We start from the raw sequence: 25,929 nt of genomic DNA, 5'->3' as shown, positions 1-25,929 counted from the left end.
GCATCATAAATGCTCTATTATACTTGCCTGTCTTGCTATAAGCCTGTGACTTGGATCAGTACCCCCACGTTTTTGATGAAGGAGCTGAGGCTGAAAGGTAGCCACTTGCCTAATGGAACTTAATGAATTGTGTCTCACTTGTAGGGCCTTTTTGTTCTTTAAGCAGCCTTACAAACAATTCCTGAGAGATACTACACTGTGACCTTGTTCGTATGACATGGCCGGGACATTGTGTGTTATCGTGTGCTGGGCACATGTGGCTGCCATGTTCAATATGCAACCCCCAATTCAGCCAATTGGAACTTGTGTGATGTTGTGTAAACCCAGCTATGGTGGATTATTCAAGGGTTAAACAATCCTCACATAACCCTCTATTACTAGTAGGGTTACGTGAGCATTGTTTAACCTTCGAACAACCCATGATGGCCAGGTTTGCATGACATGGCGCAACTCCCAGTTGGTATTCACATACTCAAAATGGTGGCTGCATGCACCGCAGCTGCTCATGGATTAAATAACCCATGATGTGCTGGCTGTGTCATGTGGACCGGCCCATTGCCTCCCATTGGTACCAATGGAATCTTCCCTTAAAATGCAAATAGCAGCTTTGGAGCTGTGATTTTTGTCAGGACTTTGTCATGGGAAGAGAGAGAATTAAATATGGTTCTGAGTTTGTTCTGGTTTCTCCATAGCTGTTTCTTACCTAACTAAATATGTGTGTGAATGCTGTTAATGTGCAATTAACACCACCTATAGTTTGTCCCTGTGGGAATGATCTCCATGGTCATTGCCCCCGCGCTCCTGGATCCCAGGAAGGGAATGTGTGACCATTGTTAGCAAGTCCTCACAGATAACATTGTGTCTAGTTAGGCCCTGAACCTGTTCTCCTAGGTAAAAAAATGAGCAGAGTGATATAGTCAGTTGCCCAGAAAACCAAAGAAAGACATAGAATTCTAGCAAAGTGCATTCCCAATTCTGTACCCCCTCCCAGGTGCACACACTGTATATAGGCTCTGGGGCTTTGTTGGCAATCCTGTGCCCTAGGCCATAAAGGGATGGGCCTTTTCTGACAAGTTGTACATGGCTAGACCCACATCCTCTTAGGGGTCATTATTACACAGTGAATGTTTAGTAACTCCTAGGATAAAGTGAAACACTTTATTGTCTGTGCAGCTCATAATGGTGTGGGAGTGTATTTATTCCAAAAAGTGAAGGAGATTTGTATTGGAGGAATTTCTTAGCAGAATGCTTTCTTTCAATTTCAGGTGCACGAGAATATCATGTTCAGTTCTTTAGCAACCAGCCTGAGAGGGCATGGGTGCATGAGAAGCGGGTACGAGAGTACAAAGGACGTAAACAGTATGATCAGTTGGTGGCGGAGGCTGCTAAGCAAGCCAACCACTCTGAAAAACAGAAGGTCTGTATAATCTGAAATGATAGTTTATTTTACTAGTGGGGCGAGGGAATAACTGCTGAAGCGCACCAGCTTACGGGGTTGTTTGTACTGGTAAGAAATCAGAAGGAGGTGAGCATCCAAAGTAGATCACAAAGAAGAGAAACATGTTATCAGGATGCAAAAATAAATGTATTGTGGGAAGCCCAACGTGTTTTGGCCTTTCTCTTATTTTTAGGCCTCCATCAGAGGGTAGAGAAAAAAGTCTGCAGAATTTTTTCAGCAAAAGATTGTCTCCTGTGTTGATCTACTGGTGGTCCAAGTAGTGCCAGTAGTCACTTAGGCAAAAGAAATATAAAGAGCTTGTCTTGATTGTGGTCAGCCCTGTCTCACGTGGTCTCAAGCCACACAGAAGCTGTGGCTCAGCATATATAATTTTCCATTTGCATTAGATTAATATTAAATACAAAATTGCATAAAAATCATAGTTTCAGTATCAATGCAAACATAATTAGACAGCTTTGTCTGAGAAATTAGGAAAATAATATTGTACATTTTTGAAATCCTAGAAGAGAAGGGAAAAGGGAGAGTTAAAGGCATTTCCAACCTGTCTTACCATGACAGGACAGAAGGCTGGCAGGTTAATTAACCTACAACTTTGAATATTCAACCCCTGACTGAGTTGATCAGAGATTGCTACATGACATCTCAACCTGGACACTATAGGTTAATTGAGGGGTAAACAACCCATAGGTAACCTACAATTAGTAGTTAGGTTATCTGTGGGTTTTTAAACCCACGATTAACCTATAGTGTCTGGGTTTGAACATGTAGCAACCTCAATAGGGGTTGAATATTAAAAAAAGGCTTCAGAATGTGCCTGGCATGCCCCATGGCAAATTGTGGGTTAATTAATTAACCTACAATTCGTCGCCGTTACATGCAAACAGCCCCATGCACCTAGAATTAAACAACAGGGTGCCTCTGAGCACATTCTAAACCTTGGGATTTCTTAAGTAGTGGAACTTGGCTCACAGCCCTTTCCTGGTTTCTCCAAGCTTTCTTCATTTCAGCAGCCTAATTTTGGTGGGCTAAGTCATTTTGTTGTTGCTATTGTTAAACAATTGGGAATCTGAAAACCTTGCCGATCCACTGCAGATCACTGGCTTGGTTCGCACATAACGCTAATCCATCCCTGTAGACCATTGTTCATTAACCAGTCACAAACCACATTACAAGGCTTATGAATTCTGGTTTGTTTAAACAATGGCTTGTCATTATGTCTGAATCCAGAACTGTGGCTTACCTTGGCTTCTTTGTACTGCTGTCCACTCTGAAACAGAGGTGCCTGGCAAAAGCAGCTTGAAAACTCTGAAGGCTGGCAAGATGGCAGGAGAAAAAAAAAAACCAGAAATAGGGAAAACAAGTTCTGGTTTGTTTACTTGCTTGCAAGACAGTTAATGGCTAAAGCAACAAACCATGGTTAACTTAAACCATGGCTTAGCATTATGTGTGAACGTAGCTACTCAGATAACCAGATTTGCTTTCTGCCCACCCCTAGGCTAAGGCACATTCCTAGATATGTTGAGATCCAGTCCGTTAGAAATGCTATTTGAATTGCAAATCTTCTGTCATTGCTGACCTCTGTCTCAGATGCCTGTGGCCTTTGCTGTTCTGGCAGGTACAAGCAATCCACAACATCTGCTGTTTTCTTTAATGTCAATTTTACTGGTGCGTGTTCTGTATATAGCCATTTAAAAAGTATAAAATCATATGCCTGCACAATCCATGTGTGTACTGGAATAATTTAGCATTGAGAATCCCTTGAAGCAGCCATGATCTCGACATCTTAGGGAGGAAGTTAAGCAGATTATGGGCATGGTTGAAAGGTACATGTACCATCTGCAGTTATAATAGATGGCAATCATTATTTGGCTATATTCAGCCTCCCCAAACTACTTCTTTCAAAAGCTCGGCCTTTCTATTTATTCAGCAGCAACACTGTTGATTGCAGATTTATCATATTCTGTTCATGAGTTTCTAACCCCAGATGTTATCAAACTATACAGTGTTCAGATATTTGTAATTGTTGACTTGTATTGGGGCACAATAGGAATTTTGGGGTCTGAACATTTGAGAGGTGCTGGCAGTACTTTATGGGGCTGTTCACACATAACAGTGGCACATCATGGATTAATTAATCAACACAATTACCTAACTAGTAATTGTAGGTTATCTGTGGGTTGTTTAACTTACGATTAAACTACTGACCTGGTATGCACAACATGCTGAGCTCATCGGGGATTATTTAACCCACAATGAGCCATGATGTGTCCCAGACACCATTTTGAATAAGCAACCCCCATTTGGGGGTTGCCATGTCATGCAAACCCAGCCACTGAGGGTTATTTGAGGATTAAGCAACCCTTGCATAACCTTTGGTTTGTTGTAGGGTTATGTGAGGGCTGTTTATCCCTCAAATAACCCTCAGTAGGTGGGTTTGCCTGACACAGCCACCCCCCTCGTGGGGGTTGCATATTCAGAATGGCATGGCTAATTGTGTTGTTGAGCTGGCCCACAGTGTCCAGGCTTAGATGTCATGTAGTAATGCCCAGTCAGGGGTTGAACATTCAAAATGGCAGCAGAACATTGTCGGCATGCACTGCAGCAAATCATGAGTTAATCCACGATTTGCTGCTGTTACATGTGAACCGGGTCACGGATCAGCTGATAATACATTTTGAACACTACTGACCTTTCCTTTTAATGTTTACCACTTTTCCTCTGTGATATTGTCCTGCCATCCTGTCAGCCCTGAGAGACTCAAATGCATTGTAGTGATATGTTCAGAATAGAGCCATGCTTTAAAATGGGAGCTATAACATTTTATCAACTTTACATGCTTTGTAAGTGGAAATGAATAAATGCAATAAACCCATCTCCTTTATTTCGAAGATTCGCAAACCAAGGCCACAGAGAGAACGTGCACAGTGGGATATTGGCATTGCCCATGCTGAGAAAGCATTGAAAATGACACGGGAAGAGAGGATAGAACAGTACACTTTCATCTATGTAGATAAAGAGCCAGAGGAGGCCTTTTCAAAAGCCAAGAGGACTGCCACACCTAAGACAGAGATTAAAAAGAACCGGCGATCTAAACCATCGCCTAGCCCTCAGCCAGAACAGACCAATGAGGTTTTGGCAATATCCTCTCCATCCAATACTGAAGTGCGGAGACATAGTCAGAGAAGGCAGTCTAGTGTGGATGAAGAGCCGCCTCCTGTGAAAATAGCATGGAAAACTGCTGCAGCCAGAAAATCCTTACCAGCATCCATAACCATGCACCAGGGGACCTTGGACCTTCAGAAATGTAATATGTCTCCAGTTGTTAAAATTGAACAAGTTTTTGCTCTCCAAAATGCTGCTGGGAATGGAAAGTTCATTGATCAGTTTGTTTATTCTACCAAGGTAAGGACATTTATTTTTCCTGTAAAGGGAATAAATGTACAATGAATTACAAGGTTTACAGTGCAATCCTATGCATGTTTACTCAGAAGTAAGCCCCTGTGAGTTCAGTGACACTTACTCCAAGGCATGTGTGTCGGATTGCAGCCTCAATCTTGTATGTTCGCTTGTGTTTCAGAATATGATCTTTGTAAGCTGTCCAAAATATTCGGGTGAATTCTTTCATCTGTAAAATGTAAGGGGTTATGTACGCTCATCCCATACTCACCAAACTGACTTTCTGGACTGATATGTAATGTGAAATCAGATGCCCCATATGGCAGCTATTCAGTCTGAGCTGGTAGATGGCATCCAGAAAGTCAGCAGCTACCCTCCCATACCCACTTGTAAATGTTTATCAAAATGTATATTTATCTTCTCTGGGGCAAATGTATGCTATATGTTCATCAGAGAATGGCCAGATTAAAAATATAATACATAATAAATAAGCTGCTAAAAGTAAAACACCGGCAGCAGCAAAAAGCTGTCCATAGCCACAGTCTTTGGCAAACAAGGAATCTGTAACCCCATCCTTCCTAGCTTCAGAATAGTAATTTGCAAAACCAAGATAATTTAGATTATCTTTTGTTAAGTCTTGCTTATTGTTGATCTTAAACCAAACCAGCTGTTGAGCCTTCTTGGATTAGCATGTGTCTTTGCTTTATAAATAACTAGCAGGGGTCCACAAATTTTAACTGACTTTAGTGGCCAGTAAAAAAAAAAAAAATTGTGCTCGCTGCTGACACTTCCCCGGTTAGGGAGGAACAGAGTCTTATCCTTGATATTGTGCTGAGTTTGTCTTGCTGGGTTAAAAGATTCACTCACTACTGGTGAGCTACAGTGTGTATTTGTGATCCCTGGTAACTAGCAAGAGAAAGAGAACAAGAGATGATTGTAGTAATAGATTTTGCTTCAGTTATTTGGGTTTTTCAGGTTGCCATCAGGCTTTAGTAAACAGTGGCCCACTTCAGAGGTCATGAATTCAGTCATTCAAACCATGGTTTTGGAGGCTAAGGAACATGCTTTTGGTTTCCTCCTCTGCTTACTTTTTTCTCTCATCATAGCTTGCCATGACATCTGCACTGGCAAACTGTAATTAGCGCCTTGCAAGCTCACCTCAAACCATATTTTCCAAATCCTGGCTATGGTTAACCATAGTTTGCTAATTTGGACATCACAGTAAACATTGATTAGAGAAAACCAGAAAGTGGGGGAGAAACATGCATTTGAGAGGGATGGAGGGGAGTGGTGAATGTGTGAGGCTATGGTACATTCCTGAGCTTTCAAACCCTGGTTTGGAAAATCAGGTTTGTGACTGCTGAGTTGGGCCAGTGTGGCAAAGTTGGAATGATCCTTTCGCATTTAAAAAATGTAATTTGAGCCTGGATATCAATGGTGAACACGTTAATAAATGCAGTGCGCTGGTTCCTCACAGAAGTTGCATACATGAGATGCTGCTTTGTGAGAAAAACGCAGAGGTTGAGGACCCATTAAGATGGTCTGCCCCAGGCACCTTATGGATCCAAATGGATTCCTGACTGCGCTTGGGGATTCTTTGGAGCACGCAGACAGCTGCTTGGTCGAGACCCTGGAGGATGGCTTGAATGCTGCAATCATCAGGGCATTAGACCGGGTGGCTCTGAAACGCCCTCTCCCCCTGAACAGAGCTCAGACTGCACCAAGGTTCGCCCCATGGTTATGAACTCTGAAGCGGGAGATGAGACAGCTAGAGCAACGGTGGCAGAAATCTCACTCCGAAATTGATTGGACACAGGTTAGAGCTGTAGCTTCAGCCTACCATGTGGCGATAAAAGCAGCAAAAAAAGATTTTTATGCTGCCTCTATCGCATCCTCAGAGTTCCATCCCAGGAGGCTGTTCCAAGTGGTCCAGAACCTGATTCCAGTTGTTCGAGAACCAGTGGAGCATTCTAAGGCCTCCTGTGGTGAGTTTGCAAAGCACTTTGCAGATAAAATCGACTGGATCAGGAGTGCTATTCCGTGTGCTGTGGATACAGTTAGGGGCGGCCAGTGGCAGATCGGTTGTGTGGGATCAGTTCCAGCTTCTTCCTTCTGATGAAGTGGACAAGGTGCCTTCATCTTTAAGGCCAACCACCTGCTTACTCAATCCTTGCCCAACTTGGCTCCTTATGAGCTGCAGGGAGAGACTTAAGGAGGGGATCAAGGCGGTGGTGAATGCCTCCCTCAAGGAGGGAGTGATGCCATCAGCCCTCAAGGAAGCATAAGACCACTGTTAAAGAAGCCCTCCTTGGATCCCCAAGACTTGAACAACTTTCACCCGGTCTCGAATTTGCCATTTTGGGGCAAGGTGATTGAGTGGGTGGTGGCTTTGCCGTTGCAGGCACACTTGGAAGAAGCTGATTATCTGAATCCATTTCAGTCAGGCTTCAGGCCTGGCCATGGGACAGAAACAGCCTTGGTCACCTTGGTGGGTGATATGGGGAGGGCTCTGGATAGGGGCAAATGCTCCTTCCTTGTTCTCCTCGATCTCTCAGCAGCTTTTGATACTGTCAACCATGGTATCCTCCTGGAGGGGTTGGGCACAGGGGACACCGTATTATGGTGGTTCCGTTCCTTCCGCTCTGGCAGGTACCAGAGGGTAGCTCTGGGGGAGGAGACTTCAGACCCTTGGCTGCTCACTTGCGGGATGCCACAGGGTTCTGTTCTCTCCCCAATGTTATTTAACATCTACGTGAAGCCTCTGGGGGCTATCATCAGGAGGTTTGGGGTGCAATGTTACTAATATATGGATGACACACAACTCTACTTCTCATTTAAATCCTCACCAAGGTTGGCTGTAGAAGCCCTATCCAGGTGTCTGGAGTCGGTGAGTGGCTGGATGGGAAGGAATAAGCTGAAACTGAAGCCCAACAAAACTGAAATACTTTTGGTGGGAGACAAGGGGAGGTTGACCTGGTGTTGAATCAGGTGTGGCTGCCCCTGAAGGAACAGGTCTGCAGCCTGGGGGTCATTTTAGACTCCCAGCTGTCCGTGGAGGCTCAGGTGTCAGCCATGAGCTGGGTGGCACTGTATCAACTCCATCTGATATGGTGGCTGCACCCCTACCTCCCTAACCATCTTCTCCCATCAGTAGTTCATGCCCTGGTCTCCTCTCGCCTAGTCTATAATGCACTCTATGTGGGGTTACCCTTGAGGACGGTTCGGAAGTTGCAGCTGGTGCAGAACGCAGCAGCTCGCCTGATTAAAGGCAGCTGTCGGCGAGACCACGTCACTCCAGTGCTGAAGGAGTTGCACTGGTTACCAGTTGTTTTTCGGGCCCAATTCAAGGTATTGGCATTGAACTTAAAACCCTATATGGTTCCGGCCCAGTCTATCTTAAGGAGTGCCTCCAACAACACCAGGGATGCTGCTTAACGAGATTGGCCTTGGTAGGCTTTCTGTCTGTCCCATCAGCCAGGACAGTTAGGCTGGTGAGGACTAGGGAGAGGGCCTTTTCTGTGGTGGCTCCCACTCTGGAATTCCCTCCCTAGCGACCTCCACCATGCCCCCTCTTTCATGAGCTTCTGCTGGGCTTTGAAACCTGGATGTTCAGGCAGGCATTTGGGGTGGGTTAGGGTTTTTTAGAGCAGTGTTGTTCTGTTTAGTAGATTATGTAAATTTGTTGTATTTTCTGTTATTGTTTGTATTGTACGCCGCCAAGAGTGGCCAGGTAGCTGGCCAGATGGGCTGCTAATAAATCTAATAGATGATGATGATACACTACCTTTGTGCAAAGGACAAACAGAGGAAGCCCTTCTTTATTCTTTCTGTGTGAGTTTCCCGGAGGCATCTGGCTGGAAATAATACTGGACTGGACTAGATGGACTTTTTTCTAGACCTAGAAAGCAGTTCTTAATGTGTCTAGTTCTCACAAACAGCAGATGAGAAAGTAAACCTGTTTCTGGACTGAACAACTTCAGACAGCAGGTGGTGGCTCACATGCCCCCTCACTCCCTGCATATAGATAACTTACATGATTGTGGAGGAAGTGGGCTGAGTTAGAATCTCTAGTTTTCTATAATCAGGGAGGAGGTGGTGGGTGTTATATAGAGGAGCATGTAATTATGTGAGCCACTGGCTGCAGCCTGAAGTGAGACAGCCAGACACCTCACCTACTGTTTTTAAGGCCATGGGCATGAGTACTCCCAGAAGGGAAGGTGTTTGGGAAGTGATTAAAATGCATATGTAAATGGTGATCCATAAGCTCCTGCAGTGGAGGGAGGGAGAATGGGGACACTCTGCATGCTGTTTTGGGAGGGGGTTGCATAAGACCCACCTCTCCCATTCATTCCCCCCTCCCATTCATTCCCCCCTCCCTCTCTCTCTCTCACGCACTCACACGCTCTGTGCCTGCCTGCCTGCCTGCCTGTCTCTCACTCACACACTCACTCTTAACACACACAGTGTCACACATACTAATTCAACTTTTGAAAGTGCTCTCTTCAGAGATAAAGTAATGAACCAGAAACTCTAGTTCAGTAATCACTGACTTGATCTTTGTTATTTGTAACAGGGTATAGGAAACAAACCAGAAATAATCATCAAAGGGCATGACAAACTTACGTCTGTCTCAAACCAACGAAATGAGAGAGCATCCTCACAAAGTGCACCCTCTCCTGAATCATCTTCTGGGTTGGCAAGTAGGTAAAGTTTGCGACTCCTGGGTTAAGTCCAAATCAGCTCTTCTCAAAGGACACAAAACTTGAGGAAGTCTTGAGAGTACAGTAGTCATAAGCATAGTGTAACTATGTCAGATTAGTGGCGGATGTGTAATCAGAGCTACAGTGGTAAATTATCATGGGGTAGTGGGCTTTCAGACCTCCATGGTGCAGCAGTTTAAACAATATAAGAGTTGTCATTCCAGTCACAAACTCTTAAGCTGACTAAACACAAGCTTTTCAATTTCATTTATTTAATATAGTTTATATTTGCACTTCCTCCAAGATCCTAGGGCAAATGGGATCATCCCATTTTTATCCTTGCAGGAACCCTGTGAGGTAGCAGGGGCTCAGCAAAAACAACAAAATGTCTTATGGCACCTTAAACAGTTACCAGTGTATTATGGCATAAGCTTTCATGCAAGATGGATCTGATGAAATTTACCCCAGCCCTCAAAAACGTATGTCATAATTAGAGATGGACAGACCCATCTCAGTCCAGGGTGGAGGGAGCTCGATGAGCAACCCCCCTTCCCAGCTTGTGTAGCCCGGACCAGCTCAGCAAACTTCCCTACTCACCCTGCCTGCCGAGCCGCGGGAGCTGCCCCTCCTCTCTGCACCAAGAGCTCTGTCAAGCCCTTGTGCTTTATGCCCACAAGGGCGTGGTTGCTGAGTCCTTGGCATGGCTAGCCCTCAGTGCTCTTGCCCTGGCCTCTTTGAGAGGAGGCCAGGGCGAGAGCGCTGGAGTGCCACCAAGGCCCTTCCTCCTCGCACCAGCTGTCAAGGGCTTCTTTAACAGCCAGCGTGGGGAGGATGGGTCCCGGCACGGCCAACCCCCAGCACTCTTGCCCTGGCCTCCTCCGGAGGAGGCCAGGGTAAGAGCACTGGGTGCTGCGGTGCTCCAGGGTGCTTGACAGTAGGGTCTGTCAGCGCCCCAGGGCTCGGCGAGTGGGGTCCACGAAGCCAGACAACGAGGAGTCTGTTGGACTCCACCCCCTTTTCAGACTCCTGCATCATCCCTAGTCATAATAAATTGCACTTCTGTGGAACACCTTAAGATCCTATGGTTATCACAGTTATACCAAGGCAGTGTGCAAGGGGAGTCTTAAAAGAAAGGCACTCTGACTTAGTGTCTTGGATCACTCAGCCCAGACTACCTCACAGGAAACAACTAGAGTTTTTTGACACCTTTTAAATCCTAACAGATTATTTTTCATTCAGTACTTCATTTGGGGGAGTTTCTGTGGAATCATACATAAAAGCAATTGGTATTTAGAAGTTAGTTCTGTCCAGGTTTAAGAAATGGTCTCCTGGGGTGTTTTTGTTTCTTTGTTTTGTTTTTTAAATGGTACTTGTGAATTACTTCTGCAGATGGAAAGGCTAGCATCATATGATGAGAGGGGATGAGGATTTTGGTTGCATGTTCCCATCTTTCTCCTAATCTGGGAAAGAAACTGTAGCAGATGTTATAAGTTTTAGAAAATGCCTCAGGGTTTAGTATAGGCTAGTACGATTTGGAAGGCTCTGGGAGCAGTTACAAGGAATTACCTTATATGGAGTCAGATCACTGGCCAGGTTTCCTCTGTATAGTCAAACTCTGACTAGAGCAGAGGACTAATCTGGCCCCTTCCCCTCCAAGATGGTTTAACTGGAAGTGTTGGGGATTGAACTTTGGGCATCATATATATGAAACCTTCAGTTCACTGCTACTGGCCTGTGTTTCCTCCTGTTGGGAGAGATAGCTATCAGTGGTTCTGCATGCTTCTGCACATCCAGCAGAGGAGGAAATAGCCTGTACTACAATAACAGATGGGCTGATGGAAGAACCAAACACAAGCTGACCTTTAACAAATGGAAGAACCCCCTCAAACCTCCTCCTACTCAGGCTCAAATGTGGTCACATGTTTAATGTCACGTCCTAAGCATTCGTCAAGGAAGCACATCTGATTTTAATCTGGTATTTTAGACGAGCAAGGCTTGAAGGCTGAATAAGTCTTTAATCACTTTCAGCCCATGTGACCCAACACCTTCTCTGAAATGAGTGGGAGCTGTACAGCTGTGTTCTCATACTGCTTGTGGTCATTTTAGTTTGGATTGTGTGGAGGAAAGATGCTCCCAATAAATTGTGTGTTGCCTGTGTGACCTAGCAGGGTTTACTACTTCTTAATTGGGGGGGAAACGAGCCCCTTGATGTATTCTGTGGCAGTCACAGTACTGACAAAAGTGTATTGTGTGATAGGGTTTGTATATTGCTCATTCCCAAGATGCCTCGTTTTCCCTACTTGTCACCATTCAGTGGTCCAGACATTGGGGTGATCTCATCTCTGCCCAATAGGAGGCAGGTTCTTTTAGAAGAAAGACTCAGTGGGGACTGGACTAAGAGGCACCTCCCACTTCCTCCCTAGAGCTAGTCTTTCTCCTGCCTCCACAGCAAATGGCAGGGACCACTGTCTGATGAACAACTACAAGGAGAATTCACAGGTAAGAAAAGTCCCCATTTCCATATGTGTCTTTCAGAAATGGCTAGAAATAGGGCTCAGCCCTGGCTCCTAATTTTCATTGTAAAGGCACAATCCCAGAACAAGTGAAGTAATACCTCATGAGTGTATTCATGATGCCATTGCTATGAATCTTCTGGAGAATGGGACACATGACTTTCAAGCATTGAGTTCTAGGGTTTCTCATTCTAGAAATTCAGCAGTGACAGTAAGCTTCTTTGGAGCTTGTTAGTTTCAGCCTTGCGGCATGTGTTGGAAGTTACTGTAGAACTATTCTGCATTTGATGTTGTTTAACCCAGGATCTTGTAAGTTGAGCACTCAGCATTTTCAACCCCTTCAGCCAAAACTGAAGACATTCAGAAACATCTAGATCTGGGTGGGCAACCCAAGAGCTAGATTTTGTTCTGACAAGGGCCACATTTCCTCATGAATGATCAGAGGCTACATGTTGGCGGTGAGTGGGCTCAGCCCACAATGGATGGATTGTCCCTTTTCTCTTTCTGCCACCCCCTTTTCTCTCTTTTCTTCTTCCTTTCCATACAGCAGACTGCCAGGTAAGGTATATATAACTCTTGCCAAAAGTCTTAACTAATTGCTTGTGGTTCAGAAATTAATCTGAAAGCTATATGAAATTAGGCTTTGGACTGCAGGTTGTCCACCCTGTCCTAGATAGGCAAATATTTTGAAAATAAAATTCAGAACATATTTGCATCCTTGGTGTAGTTGGTAAGCTGTGAAATTTAAAGTCATAGTTGATTTAAAAGGTTCTGAACATGAAAAGTCACCTCTTCCTAATAGTTTGAATTCTAGACTTCCCCTTTATCTTCATATTAAAGCTGGTCTTTTCCCGAACTCAGGACTCTCCCTGAAGCACTGAGATGTATTGCCTGCAGCCAGAACACCAGCTGGCAGATTAAAGTCTATGCACTCAAAGAAGAATGTAGAGAAATCAGGACTTTGCTATTGAACATCATCCCTCATTGAGGAAAGAGAGACAGAGAGAGACTCCTGTAATGGAAACCATTCTCTTCCCTCAGGTTCTGTAGAAAAGAAGCATCAGAGAAGATCAATACGAACTCGCTCAGAGTCTGAGAAATCCACTGAAGTTGTGCCAAAGAAGAAGATCAAAAAGGAGCAGGTTGGCTTCCTCCATGTAGAGAGTTAAAATATACTGTATTCATACTTGTTGTGGCTTTTATATTGATGCCTTTTTTAATTTCTCCCCCCCCCCTCCATTTTTCCCTTTGGGTTTGCTTTTGGACTACCCCTTCTGAGATATGCCCCCTCAGTAAACATTGCTGTTAACTGGTATCCCTTTACAGCATCGGTCATGCTTTGGATAAATGGGAACATGGTGACACAAGAACTCCTCATGAAGCTGATACTTTTATTTTTGCTATTTCTGTTACAAGCAGAGTGATTTTATGTTTCAGTGTTTTCTCTGGAATTGCTATCAGCTTCCTTCTCGTCTTATCCTTGGTTTAGCTGCTGGTTTGTATTGAGGTTTTAGTTTGTTCATTTTTTCAAAATGAAGTTAGATGGATTTGTTTGGTTACTCTTGAAAATGGACTAAGCATGATAATTCTTTAAAGGTAATAGCCTTTTATGCAGACAGTAAGCAGGAAAGAGCATCATTATGGCTTGATTTTTGTCTTTTAAGTAGAATCAATGTGTACAGGACATTCCTTTTGAATATGGACCTCAGAAAGATAGATAATGCTTTCTAAAAAATATTTCCAAAGTGAAGAATAGGCAAGTTCCATAAGTCTGCCACCCATGCGATCTGTGGATTTTGCAAGTTTCAAGATGGCTATCACCATTGTGTCTTGCCTTCAACCATTTCAGTATGCTCTAATTTTAAGTTTAAAAGGAATTCACCTTAAAAATAGACCCTGTGTATTAAACATTCCCTAACACAGTTCTTTCAAGAGCCTAGTCATGTTGGGAAAGTTAGGTTTCTCAAAATTAAAATGACAATTCTAATAAACCTTAAGCATGTTGCACAAGATGTCTTGGTTAGCTAAGAGGCTGAAAGCACATCTTCACTCTTCTGTTTAAATATCAGCTGTTAAAATAACGTTTAGCCTTTGCTTTACTGCCCTTGCAGTAAACACTTCTCTGGTTGGATTTAAAAAAATGATGGCGTTAAAAGAATATGACTTCAGCTCAACACTTTTTTCTCAGATTAAGTATTGAATACTTGGAAATAGCACAGATATATATATTTTAAAAACTTCTTGGCATCAGTTGTTGAAATTTCCCTTTTTAAAGATAAACTTGTAGTAATTTATATATTTTTAATTAACCACGGTACAAGAATCACATGTCGTCATTCCCCAGGTAGTGTTGCTTGCTTTATACTATGTAGCTAATTAAGACAACATAGTATATTGTACTGGTGTTTTTCAGGAAAAGCATTTGGCAGGAAAGCTTAATGGTCAGAGATGCACTGTAATGCATAAGCTTGGATATGTTATATGTTCAGAAAGGTGTGCTGATATTTAGGATTCTAAAACCATATTTGTTTCCCAGAGTCAAGCTTTGTTTCAGTGAATTTCCAAATTTTATTCTGCATCCTTTCGGTTTTAAAATTATAACTGGAATTTTAATTACAAATGAGAGACACAATGTTAATTCTGTTGCAGTGAGTGGTAGCGAAATACAAGTGATTGTCTAGATTTTATATTTTGTATTATCAATTGTATCCTATACAAATCCTTCTATTGTATGTTTTTATCCATTGTACAATGAAATAAAATATTTTTAAAAAATTTATAGAATAATCCTTAATAAATATTTGAGACGTGTTTCTTACATGCATATGTAACCACACTGTGGAGAATTTTATTTTATTTTATTTTTCAAATTACGGTTTTTAGCCTAAAAGCAAGATCTTAGCCAAGAAGCTGCTTGCAACTACCAAATTCACAACTTGAGTGTACTCTGGCAGAAAGTCGCCTTCCAATGTAGGATCCAAGACACTGATCACGAGGGCTACGGAGTGCTTTCTCAAGGTCACCAACTTGTCTACGCAAGCGCTGCACTGACGTTGTGTTTCCAGCTGTATAGAGGCCTGCAATGGATTTTCTCTGCCTCCTGCTGCTCTGTGCCTTTGCAGCACTCTATACAGAGGAACAGCCCATGGCCTCAGAATCTCAAGCACTTGCTGGGTGGAGGTGCCTTTTTAAAATGGGGCAGTAAGTTAAATGTCACACAGAACTTGAATGTCCTGCTTCTCTCTCCTTTTCCTAGCTATTGTGAGGTTTTTCTGTAGCCCAGGGCATGGCTGCTAAAACCCCTTGCCTGCTTCTTGGACCAAAGATAAAGCTATCCCATCACTTAATACACAAAATGAAGTAAACACAGACCTGCCTTGTCACCTGGTTCAGGGAAGGCAGCCTCAATTAAATCCATCAGAGGTGGAACAGAAGTATCTTGCTGGGGCGGGGCGGGGGGGGGATGGACTGACAGCATTAGTTCCCTATATGCTAATTGCTTGCATTGAAAATTCATTTCCTCTTTTATACTAGGGACAAGGGAATTCCTCTATTAACTACTTGTTTTCCTGTCCAAACAGGTAGAAACAGTCCCACAGACAGCAGTGAAGACTGGATTACAGAAAGGTGAGCATGGTTACTCATAAACCAACACCCTTTGTGTATACCCTGTTCATTTTTATTAATCTCTGCCATTCATGCAGTGTAAGTATAAAGTAATCAACTTCATGTTCTTGTAGATTCTCTAGCCCCACATCTGACAACCACCTGCCTAATAGACTTTTCAGTGTACACATACCAGTGCAGTGTAGGGCTGTTGCCATCCTCATGATTCATCTTGTCCTTCCCCCAATGCTACTTTCTAGGTAATTGGAGTGATTACTGGCAAAATAGGGCTTGAGTTCACAGACTTTGCCCTAGTCTTAAAGCATTTTGAATCTGCTACACATAACAAAGACAAAAGGGTTTGCTTGCCTGTTGGCTTGTTTGCCTTATGCCCACCAGCAAATAGATCAAATGAAAAGGGAATGAATCAGGATCTCTGGACATGTGGACAACAGGATAATTTTAGGATTCATTTGAAACGCCAAAAAAAATCTTGATCTTCAGCTGTAGTAGTTAATGCAGTGACCCTGTAGTCTCTCATATGGGATGAGTGGACTATTGGTTAGGGATCAAAATAAACTGGTTCCACATGCCCCAGAAGACTTAGTTACATTTAGACATCCTGTAAAAACCTTTCTGTTTCTCAAACACTAGTCTTTCATGCCACATGTCAAACTGCTTTTGAAAGTGGAAGGACTTCCTTAAGCAATTTGTGACCTGTGGTCTCAGTTCAGTGGGTGGGGTGGCAGTGGTTGGGAGTCAAAAATTCCTTCATCCTTTAGACATGTTGAAAGTAGTTCTTTCGATTCCAGCCTCTTGTTTCCAGATGTAAACAGGTTGTGGTGGGAAGGGCAGGGAGGAGACTGTCATTCCCACCACATCCCCCGGATGCCTGTCATCGCTGTAACAGTGTATGTCCTTGGTATGTCCTCCAAGGTGCTGTAATAACACTGTTCAGGTGTAGGTATAGAAGGATATTAAAATTTATGGAGGCTTGATAAAGGGTGTTGGATGCTAATTGCTTCAGGTATTGCCTTTTGTATATGAGAATAGACAAGTCATAGTAAATGTGTGTGTTTTTTAAAAACACCTGCCAAGCCTCTTAAGGTGCATTTAGACATGCCATAAAATCTTTTTGTTTCACAAGGCTTTTTATGATTAAGCATTATTATCTCTATGCTGGCTCTTAGATTATGTTCGAAAAACATTTTACATTGATCTACTTTATAATGTCCCCTTTTAATTGTTTTGCTGAGAGTTTTTTTTAGTGCCTGTAAGCAGCATTGAAAAGATTTTATTTTGTAAAGTGGGATATAAATGAACAACACAAATACCATGTGTCACCTATCCAGCAGTTAAACAGTATTTTTGCAACTGAAAAACAGTACTCTTTTCAGAACTGTAGATCAGATTACTCTTATAAAGAATTGGAAAAGTTGCAGTTTTAAAGCTTTTAAACCAAGTGTGGCATTTTGCCAATTCTCTCTGCCTTTCTGCCCCTGTCCCCTCTGACTTATTTCCTCCTTCAGTGATTAGTACATTTGAGAGATCTTTAAGATTAATTCCAGTATGTTGTGTTAAGGTGCCAGTGAGATTTCAGATTCTTGTAAGCCTCTAAAGAAAAGGAGTCGTGCCTCAACAGATGTAGAACTAACTAGCTCGGCATACAGAGATACCTCTGACTCTGATTCGAGAGGACTTAATGATCTACAGGTAAATCTTTGCTATTTCTTCCTGAGTAGGGGTCCCCAACCTTTTTAGGTCAGTGAGCACATTTAGAATTTTGACAATGTGTGCTGGGTGCGCTCAAAAAAATGGTTGCCATTGGGGTGGGATCTATCCATTCACAAAATGGCTACCAAAATGGGCAGTCACAAAATACCTATTTTTCAGAAGGCAAACTGGTGAGGCTTAGAGACAAGTAACGTGGCCAAGGAACTGAGTACAAAGCAGATTTGGGGTCCGAACCTGAAATGCTAAACCACATATTTGCCACATCCCCTCTAGCCATCCAGGATGCTTGCTGCCACCCCTTCTAAAATCCCAGGACACTCTCTACCACCCCCAGCTTACCTTTTTCTTTTTTCTGAGCGTGCTTCAAAACAAAGTTCTGGATGCAACCATCCACCATTTTTATTTTCTAAAAATGCCCCTGCGGCCCAGAGGTATTCTTGGAAATAAAGATGGTGCTGGAGTCCACTTCTTTACTTTGGAGCCTGCTGGCCTCTTAGTTTAAAAAAGTAATTAAAAAAGTTCTAAAGAAAATAAAAGTCGGGGGGGCAAGGAGCCTGACTGGCAGCAAGGTTCACAGGGTCCCTGTTGGAGACCCTGGGGCTACAGCTTTGCAATGGTCAAATAACGGATGGTAGTCAGCGTCACATAATTACTGCTTGATACGAATATCAGAGCATTTTACTTTGAAAGTAGCGATGGTAGAACATAGATTGAAGGCAAAGGAAAGTGAGCATTATGGGCAGGGCTGGATGTGTGCTGTGGCTTTTCAGGATTGTGGGAATCTTGGTGGCTGTAGAATTCACTTTCCTAAGAATCTTAGCTTGCTCTTTTAAAGAGTAGGTTTCTAGTCACTGTGGCTGTGGAAATGTTCTTGAACAGTAGACAATACCTGGTGAACAAAGCCAGAAGAGTTCCTGAATAAGATTTCCAGTGGTCAGAGAGTGGGGCATCAGTCCCCAGTATAGCTCCTTAATCCCCCCTCCAAATGGCAGAATAAATTATGCAGAATAAGAGGCATATTTGCATAAGTTAAACATCACAGAATCCAATTTATCTTATTGGGGAATTTGAGTCACGTAGGTGCACACCATTTCTTAGCACAAGCTATGCGATTTTTTCCCTTTGCACATTGTACTGATTTTTTTTAAAATCTGGAAACTGTAGAGCATACTGTTTTCAGTTGACCTAAAGTGAGAGCTAGAAAATTTAATGGAAAATTCAGTGTATATCATGTGATTAAGGTTTTCTCTTTTAATCAGTAGCGTATATGTCAATCCTTACTTGTAATTGCCCTTCTAAAGAGCTGTCGGTATGAAAATGGTTGTGGGTTTTCTTTTTTAGGGTAGCTTTGGAAAGCAGTCAGACAGCCCTTCAGCTGCAGCAGATGCTGATGCTTCTGATGTACAGTCTGTGGACTCGAGCTTATCAAGGAGAGGTTCTGGGACAAGTAAGAGAGACACCGTTTGTCAGGTAAATTAAAAGTGTGAGTTGGTTGCAGTCCCAACTGGGAGTAAGTTTCATTTAAGAAAGTGAAACTTATTTCAAAGTAAACATTCATGGGATTGAGCTGCACAGCTTTCAGATAAAACCTGTATGCCAGGACTAAGTCACCATTGCAGTACATGATCATGTTTAAATCCCAACATGGGAAATCAAGGGTTTGCCTCACTATTTGTTCAGATGCTCTGTAGAAGCCTTCCCCAACCTGGTGCCCTCCAGATGTGTTAGGTTACAGTCCCCATCATCCCTGGCCAATGGGATGGATGCCATGCTGGCTGGGGATGATGGAAGCTGTATCCCAGCACATCTGGAGAGACCAGGTGGGGAGAAGCTGCTCTGTAACTATGAGTGCCCAGGATCAGTTCTTTCCTGCTAGTCATCTATTTAAGAAAATAAATACACTTTTTGCTTACAAATTATAGCAAGCAAATTACACACGGAAAGTGTTTACATTTGCAGTAGCACTGGCCAAAATGTAACTGGAATTCATTAATTCCCATGTACTTGGCAGTCTCATACTGATGACACCAGGGAGGGTTGCTTTAAATTGATTTTAGATGTTTCCATTATCATCATCATTATTGTGAGTACATGTTTTTCAATGTGGTGAGTGTTTTTGTAATATTTCTCTGTTGTAAACAATTTTGCTTGTTTACTTTTGTAATGTCTTATGACTAACAACTGAAAGTTCAAAAATAAAACACGAGTCAGTCCTTTGAGGCTCTGTGGATCTGCAGAGGTCTGAAATCAATGGGAATTCATCATGTGCGGCGCAGCTGTGATTTTGGAATAAAGGGTGTGCTCCACTCGCTCCACAACAGAATTAAGTCTAAAAATATAATTTCCACAATTCCTCCGCTGTATATTTTGTCACATTGTCAGTCTGATTAAATAGCTCAGAAATTAAAAACCTCACAGCAAACCGAGGATTTAACCCTCAGATAAACCCCAGTGGCTGGGTTCGCACAACATGGCAACCCTGAGTGGGGATTGCATATGCAAAATGGCACACAGCATGCGCCACAGCTCATCGTGGTTAAATAAGCCCTGATGAGCCCACCATGTTGTGCGAAGCATGTCACTCCCATTTAATCTCTACTGAATCACCTCTGGCTGTTGATTTGAGGTAGGCTGGCTTATCTTAAGAGCAAGCAAGAAAAAGATAAAATATGTGTACACTGAAAGCTACATTTCTCTTCTGTAGCTATATCATGACCATAAAGACAGCCCCCTCTCAAAAGCCCTAAATTTAAAGGGATTTGGGGGGCTGCATATGTTACTTCTTAAAACGGTCTTACAGCACAATCCTATTTATGTCTACTCATAAATAAGTCACACTGAGTTTGAATGAGCTTACTCTTAGGTGTTCTGGTATAGGATTGTAGCCAACATGTCATGAGTAAAGGACCTGGAAAAGCAGAACATTGAAGAGACATTCAAAAATGGAATTGGAGATGCCTCTAAATGAAGGAGTGGGGGAAATGGGAGAGTTAAAGTGGTAACTTCTAGGGGGTTGTATTTAGTGCATGTGGATTGTATTTAGTGCATGCTCTGGTATTAAGGGGAGGGCAAGAAGTGATGCTTCAGCAAAGGAGATCGTTACCTTGTCGTGGTGCTGGAGCTTGAGCACCTCAGTGACGTCATGAGCTAAACCGTGAAGGGACACCCAAGACGGGAAAGTCATGGCAGAGAGGACAGACTAAATACGATCCCTGGGGAAGGAAACGGCAACCCACCCCAGTATTCTTGCCATGAAAACTAAATGGATCAGTACAACCAGAGATATGTCGGTATACCATTGGAAGATGGGACTCCCAGGTCGGAAGATGGTCAAAATGCTACTGGGGAGGAACAGAGGATAAGTTCAACTAGCCCCAGATGTGATGACGCAGCTAGCTCAAAGCCGAAAGGACGGCTAGCAGCTGATGTTGCTGGTGGTGAACGACGAATCTGATGTTCTAAAGATCAACACACCATAGGAACCTGGAATGTAAGATCTCTGAGCCAGGGCAAATTGGATGTGGTTATTGGGGAGATGTCAAGATTAAAGATAGACATTTTGTGTGTCAGTGAACTGAAATGGACTGGAATGGGCCACTTCACATCAAATGACCACCAGATCTACTACTGTGGACAAGAGGACCACAGAAGAAATGGAGTAGCCTTCATAATTAATAATAACGTGGCTAAAGCAGTGCTGGGATACAATCCAAAAAATGACAGAATGATCTCAATTCGAATTCAGGGTAAGCCATTTAACATCACAGTGATCCAAATATACGCCGCAACCACAGATGCTGAAGAAGCAGAAGTAGATCAGTTCTATGAGGATCTGCAGCACCTACCGGATAGTACGCCAAAAAAAGATGTTATTTTCATTATAGGAGACTGGAATGCTAAGGTGGGTAGTCAAACGACACCTGGAATTACAGGCAAGCATGGTCTGGGAGAACAAAATGAAGCAGGACATAGGCTGATAGAATTTTGCCAAGACAACTCACTGTGCATAACAAACACTCTCTTCCAGCAACCTAAGAGACGACTTTATACATGGACTTCACCAGACGGTCAACACCGAAATCAGATTGACTACACCCTTTGTAGCCAAAGGTGGCAGACATCTATGCAGTCGGTAAAAACAAGACCTGGAGCTGATTGTAGTTCAGATCACGAACTTCTTATTGCACCATTTAGAATCAGACTCAAGAGAATAGGGAAGACCCACAGATCAGTTAGATATGAGCTCACTAATATTCCTCATGAAGATGCAGTGGAGGTGAAGAATAGATTTAAGGGACTAGATTTAGTAGATAGGGTTCCGGAAGAACTATGGACAGAAGTTGGCAACATTGTTCAGGAGGCGGCAACAAACAACGTCCCAAAGAAAAAGAAAACCAAGAAGGCAAGATGGCTGTCTGCTGAGACACTGGAAGCAGCCCAAGAAAGAAGGAAAGCAAAAGGCAACAGTGATAGGGGGAGATATGCCAATTACATGCAAAATTCCAGAGGTTAGCCAGAAGAGATAAGGACTTATTTTTAAACAAGCAATGTGCGGAAGCGGAAGAAGATAATAGAATAGGGAGGACAAGAGACCTCTTCCAGAAAATTAGAAACATCGGAGGTAAATTCCAGGCAAAAATGGGTATGATCAAAAACCAAGATGGCAAGGACCTAACAGAAGCAGAAGAGATCAAGAAAAGGTGGCAAGAATATATGGAAGATCTGTATAGGAAGGATAATGATATTGGGGATAGATTTGACGGTGTGGTCACTGAGCTAGAGCCAGACATCCTGAAGAGTGAGGCTGAATGGGCCTTAAGAAGCATTGCTAATAACAAGGCAGCAGGAGATGACGGTATTCCAGCGGAATTGTTTAAAATCTTGCAAGATGATGCTGTCAAGGTGATGCACACCATATGCCAGCAAATTTGGAAAACACAAGAATGGCCAACAGATTGAAAAAAATCAACTTATATCCCCATGCCAAAAAAGGGAAGCACCAAAGAATGTTCAAACTATCAAACAGTGGCACTTATTTCACTTGCCAGTAAGGTAATGCTCAAGATCTTGCAAGGTAGACTCCAGCAATTCATGGAACGAGAATTGCCAGATGTACAAGCTGGGTTTCGAAAAGGCAGAGGAACTAGAGACCAAATGGCCAATATCCGCTGGATAATGGAGAAAGCCAGAGAGTTTCAGAAAAACATCTATTTCTGTTTTATTGACTATTCTAAAGCCTTTGACTGTGTGGATCATAACAAATTGTGGCAAGTTCTTGGTGGTATGGGGATACCAAGTCATCTTGTCTGCCTCCTGAGGAATCTGTATAACGACCAAGTAGCAATGGTAAGAACAGACCACGGAACAACGGACTGGTTTAAGATTGGGAAAGGAGTACGGCAAGGTAGTATACTCTCACCCTACCTATTCAACCTGTACGCAGAACACATCATGCGACGTGCTGGGCTTGATGAAGCCAAGGCTGGAGTTAAAATCGCTGGAAGAAACTTTAACAATCTCCGATATGCAGATGATACCACTTTGATGGCTGAAAGCGAGGAGGAGCTGAGGAACCTCATGACGAAGGTGAAAGAAGAAAGTACAAAAGCTGGGTTGTAGTTAAACCTCAAAAAAACCAAGATTATGGCAACCAGCTTGATTGATAACTGGCAAATAGAGGGAGAAAACATGGAGGCAGTGACAGACTTTGTCTTTCTAAGCACAAAGATTACTGCAGATGCTGACTGCAGCCAGGAAATCAGAAGACGTTTACTTCTTGGGAGGACAGCAATGACAAATCTTGATAAAATAGTGAAGAGCAGAGACATCACACTGACAAAGGTCCGCATAGTGAAAGCAATGGTATTCCCCGTAGTAACCTATGGCTGTGAGAGCTGGACCATAAGGAAGGCTGAGCGAAGGAAGATAGATGCTTTTGAACTGTGGTGCTGGAGGAAAATTCTGAGAGTGCCTTGGACTGCAAGAAGATCAAACCAGTCCATACTCCAGGAAATCAAGCCAGACTGCTCACTTGAGGGAATGATATGAAAGGCAAAACTGAAGTACTTTGGCGACATCATGAGAAGACAGGATACCCTGGAGAAGATGCTGATGCTAGGGAAAGTGGAAGGCCAAAGGAAGAGGGGCCGACCAAGGGCAAGATGGATGGATGATATTCTGGAGGTGACGGACTCGACCTTGGGGGAGCTGGGGGTGGCGACGGCCGACAGGAAGCTCTGGCGTGGGCTGGTCCATGAAGTCACAAAGAGTCGGAAGCGACTGACCGAATAAACAACAACAAAAGAAGTGATGATGGAGGAATGAACAAGACTGTAATGCAGGCAGTTTGCATTATATAAGATCTCATAATTAAACAGGTTGTAGCAGAATGTCAAGGTGTTGTTGATATAAACATGATACATTTTGGCTTGGTAATCGATTTGGGAAAGGCTGCAGTAGATGCTGAGGTGGCAAGAGAACAAGTTGTGTCGCAGAAAAGTTTGCCTGGATTGCATTTGGTGCCACAAGGCCTGGGTCCTTTGGAGGTAATGAGCCCCGGAAGATTTGAAAACTGCACTGTCTTACATGAGTAGCTTCTTGACATAACGACTGAACAGTGTATCCTCCTGGACCGACTTTGCGAGATAGATATTGGTTCCTTGCAAGAGTTATGAGTTATTGTGATGTCTGAATGCAGTTTTTTGCAGGTTTTGTTAACTATGCAGTTTGGCTTATTTTTCTCAAACAAGCTAGCTTGAGAACCCATACTTTGTTGTTGGGTTGTGCAGGGTGGTTAACAAGCCACACTGCATGGTTAACAAAATGTGCTGCATTCAGTCAACACAATAACCCACATATTGTGTGAACGCAGCCTAAGTGATTTTAAGTGAGGTGCCGTCAGTTCGCTGAGGACACCCAACTCTGTTTCTCTGTAACATCTGAATTGGGAGGCTGTGCAAGTCTTGGACTGGTACCTGGATGAGTTGTGGGCTGGAGGAGGATCAATAAACTGACTCTGAATCTTGGTAAGTGGGAGGATCTGTAGGTACAGGGTTTCACTCCCTCTTTAGGAGCACGTACATTGTCTAGGGGTGCTCCTTGATTCAGCACTGTCACTGGAGGCACACGTATCTTTGATGGCTAGAAGGGGCTTTTACCAGGTTCAGCTGGTAAGACAGATACAGCCATTCCTGGACAGGGGTAGCTTGACCACTGTGTTTCATGCACTGGTAACCTCAAAACTGGAATACTGCAATGCACTTTATGCGGGGCTGCCCTTGATCTTGGCCCCGAAGCTGCAGTCGGTGCAGAATATCATAGCCAGATTGGTAATGGGAGCAGCTAATCACCAGCATATCTCATCTGTGCTGAGGGAGCTGCACTGCCTATCTGTAAGCTACTGGGCCAGGATTAAGATTTTGGGACTTGTTTACAAAGCCCTAAAGAACTCAGGACCAGGATACTTAAGAGATCACCTGACCCCTACCTTCCTGTTCAGCTGCTGTGCTCATCAGAAGATACTTGTGGTGCCTTTCGGATGTCAGGTCCGTGATGGCTCAGAATACGGCCTTTAGTATCATAACACCCAGTCTCTGGAACTCCCTATCAGTTCTGGTCTCCACACCTAAAAAAGCATTGCAGAGCTGGAAAAAGTGCAGAAAAGGGCAACTAAAATGATCGAGGTGCTGGAGCATCTCCCCTATGAGGGAAGGTTACAACAGTTGGGATTGTTTAGCCTGAAAAAAAGGAGGGTACGGGGAGACATGATAGAGGTCTACAAAATTATGCATGGTGTGGAGAGTGTAGATAGGGAGACATTTTTCTCCCTCTCTCAAAATACTAGAACCTGGGGTCATCCCCATGAAGCTGATCGGTGGGAGATTCAGGACAGATAAAAGGAAGGACTTCTTCACATAGCGCATAGTCAAACTATGGTATTTGCTGCCACAAGATGTAGCAGTGGCCACCGATTTGTATGGCTTTAAAAGGGGGTTAGCCTTCTCCTCCAGGAATTCGTCTGTCAATGGCTACTAGCCCTGATGGCTTTATGCTACTTCCAGTATTGGAGGCAGTATGGCTATGTACACCAGTTGCAAGGGAACATGGGTGGGAGGGTGCTGTTGCACTCATGTCCTGCTTATGGGTTTCCCATGGGCAGCTGGTTGGCCACTGTGTGAACAGAATGCTGGACTAGATGGGCCCTTGGTCTGATCCAGCATGACTCTTCTTATGTTCTTATCAGTATAAATTAGACAGGTGCCAACCCTTCTGGATTTTTGACGCCTACTGAAAACATGCTTGTTCCAATAAACATTCCCATAATGGGGATCTTGTCTTCTTTCTGTCATGCTGTTGTCTCTCCTAAGTTCCATCCAGTATCTGATTATGCGTTTATACTGTATTGTTTGCATATCACTTGGGAATATCTTTTAATGTAAACCATTCATAAATATCAGTAAATAAATAAATCATGATTTGTGTCACATGTTTAGGGTCACAGTTTTGCATTTTGCATTAAATC

General features: G+C 43.2%; 1 protein-coding gene across 4 annotated transcripts in view; it reads left to right on the top strand.

The window, feature by feature from the left end:
• Window positions 1-25,929, top strand: part of NSD3 (nuclear receptor binding SET domain protein 3) — a 92,905-nt gene that overhangs the window by 30,937 nt on the left and 36,039 nt on the right. For all 4 annotated transcript variants that reach the window (XM_084804041.1, XM_084804044.1, XM_084804043.1 and 1 more), the window contains exons 5-11: window positions 1,266-1,417; window positions 4,349-4,861; window positions 9,429-9,555; window positions 13,110-13,210; window positions 15,650-15,695; window positions 17,257-17,387; window positions 18,750-18,878. In XM_084804041.1, coding sequence (XP_084660167.1) covers window positions 1,266-1,417; window positions 4,349-4,861; window positions 9,429-9,555; window positions 13,110-13,210; window positions 15,650-15,695; window positions 17,257-17,387; window positions 18,750-18,878 — 1,199 coding nt within the window. The remainder of the gene's footprint in view (window positions 1-1,265; window positions 1,418-4,348; window positions 4,862-9,428; window positions 9,556-13,109; window positions 13,211-15,649; window positions 15,696-17,256; window positions 17,388-18,749; window positions 18,879-25,929) is intronic.

The sequence above is a fragment of the Heloderma suspectum genome, chromosome 6 (genome assembly GCF_057233095.1).
Source record: "Heloderma suspectum isolate Gila_16-S chromosome 6, 16-S_ref, whole genome shotgun sequence".
Lineage (NCBI taxonomy): Eukaryota > Metazoa > Chordata > Lepidosauria > Squamata > Helodermatidae > Heloderma > Heloderma suspectum.
The sequence above is the reverse complement of the archived record's forward strand: the minus strand, read 5'-3'. Positions and strand labels throughout refer to the sequence as shown.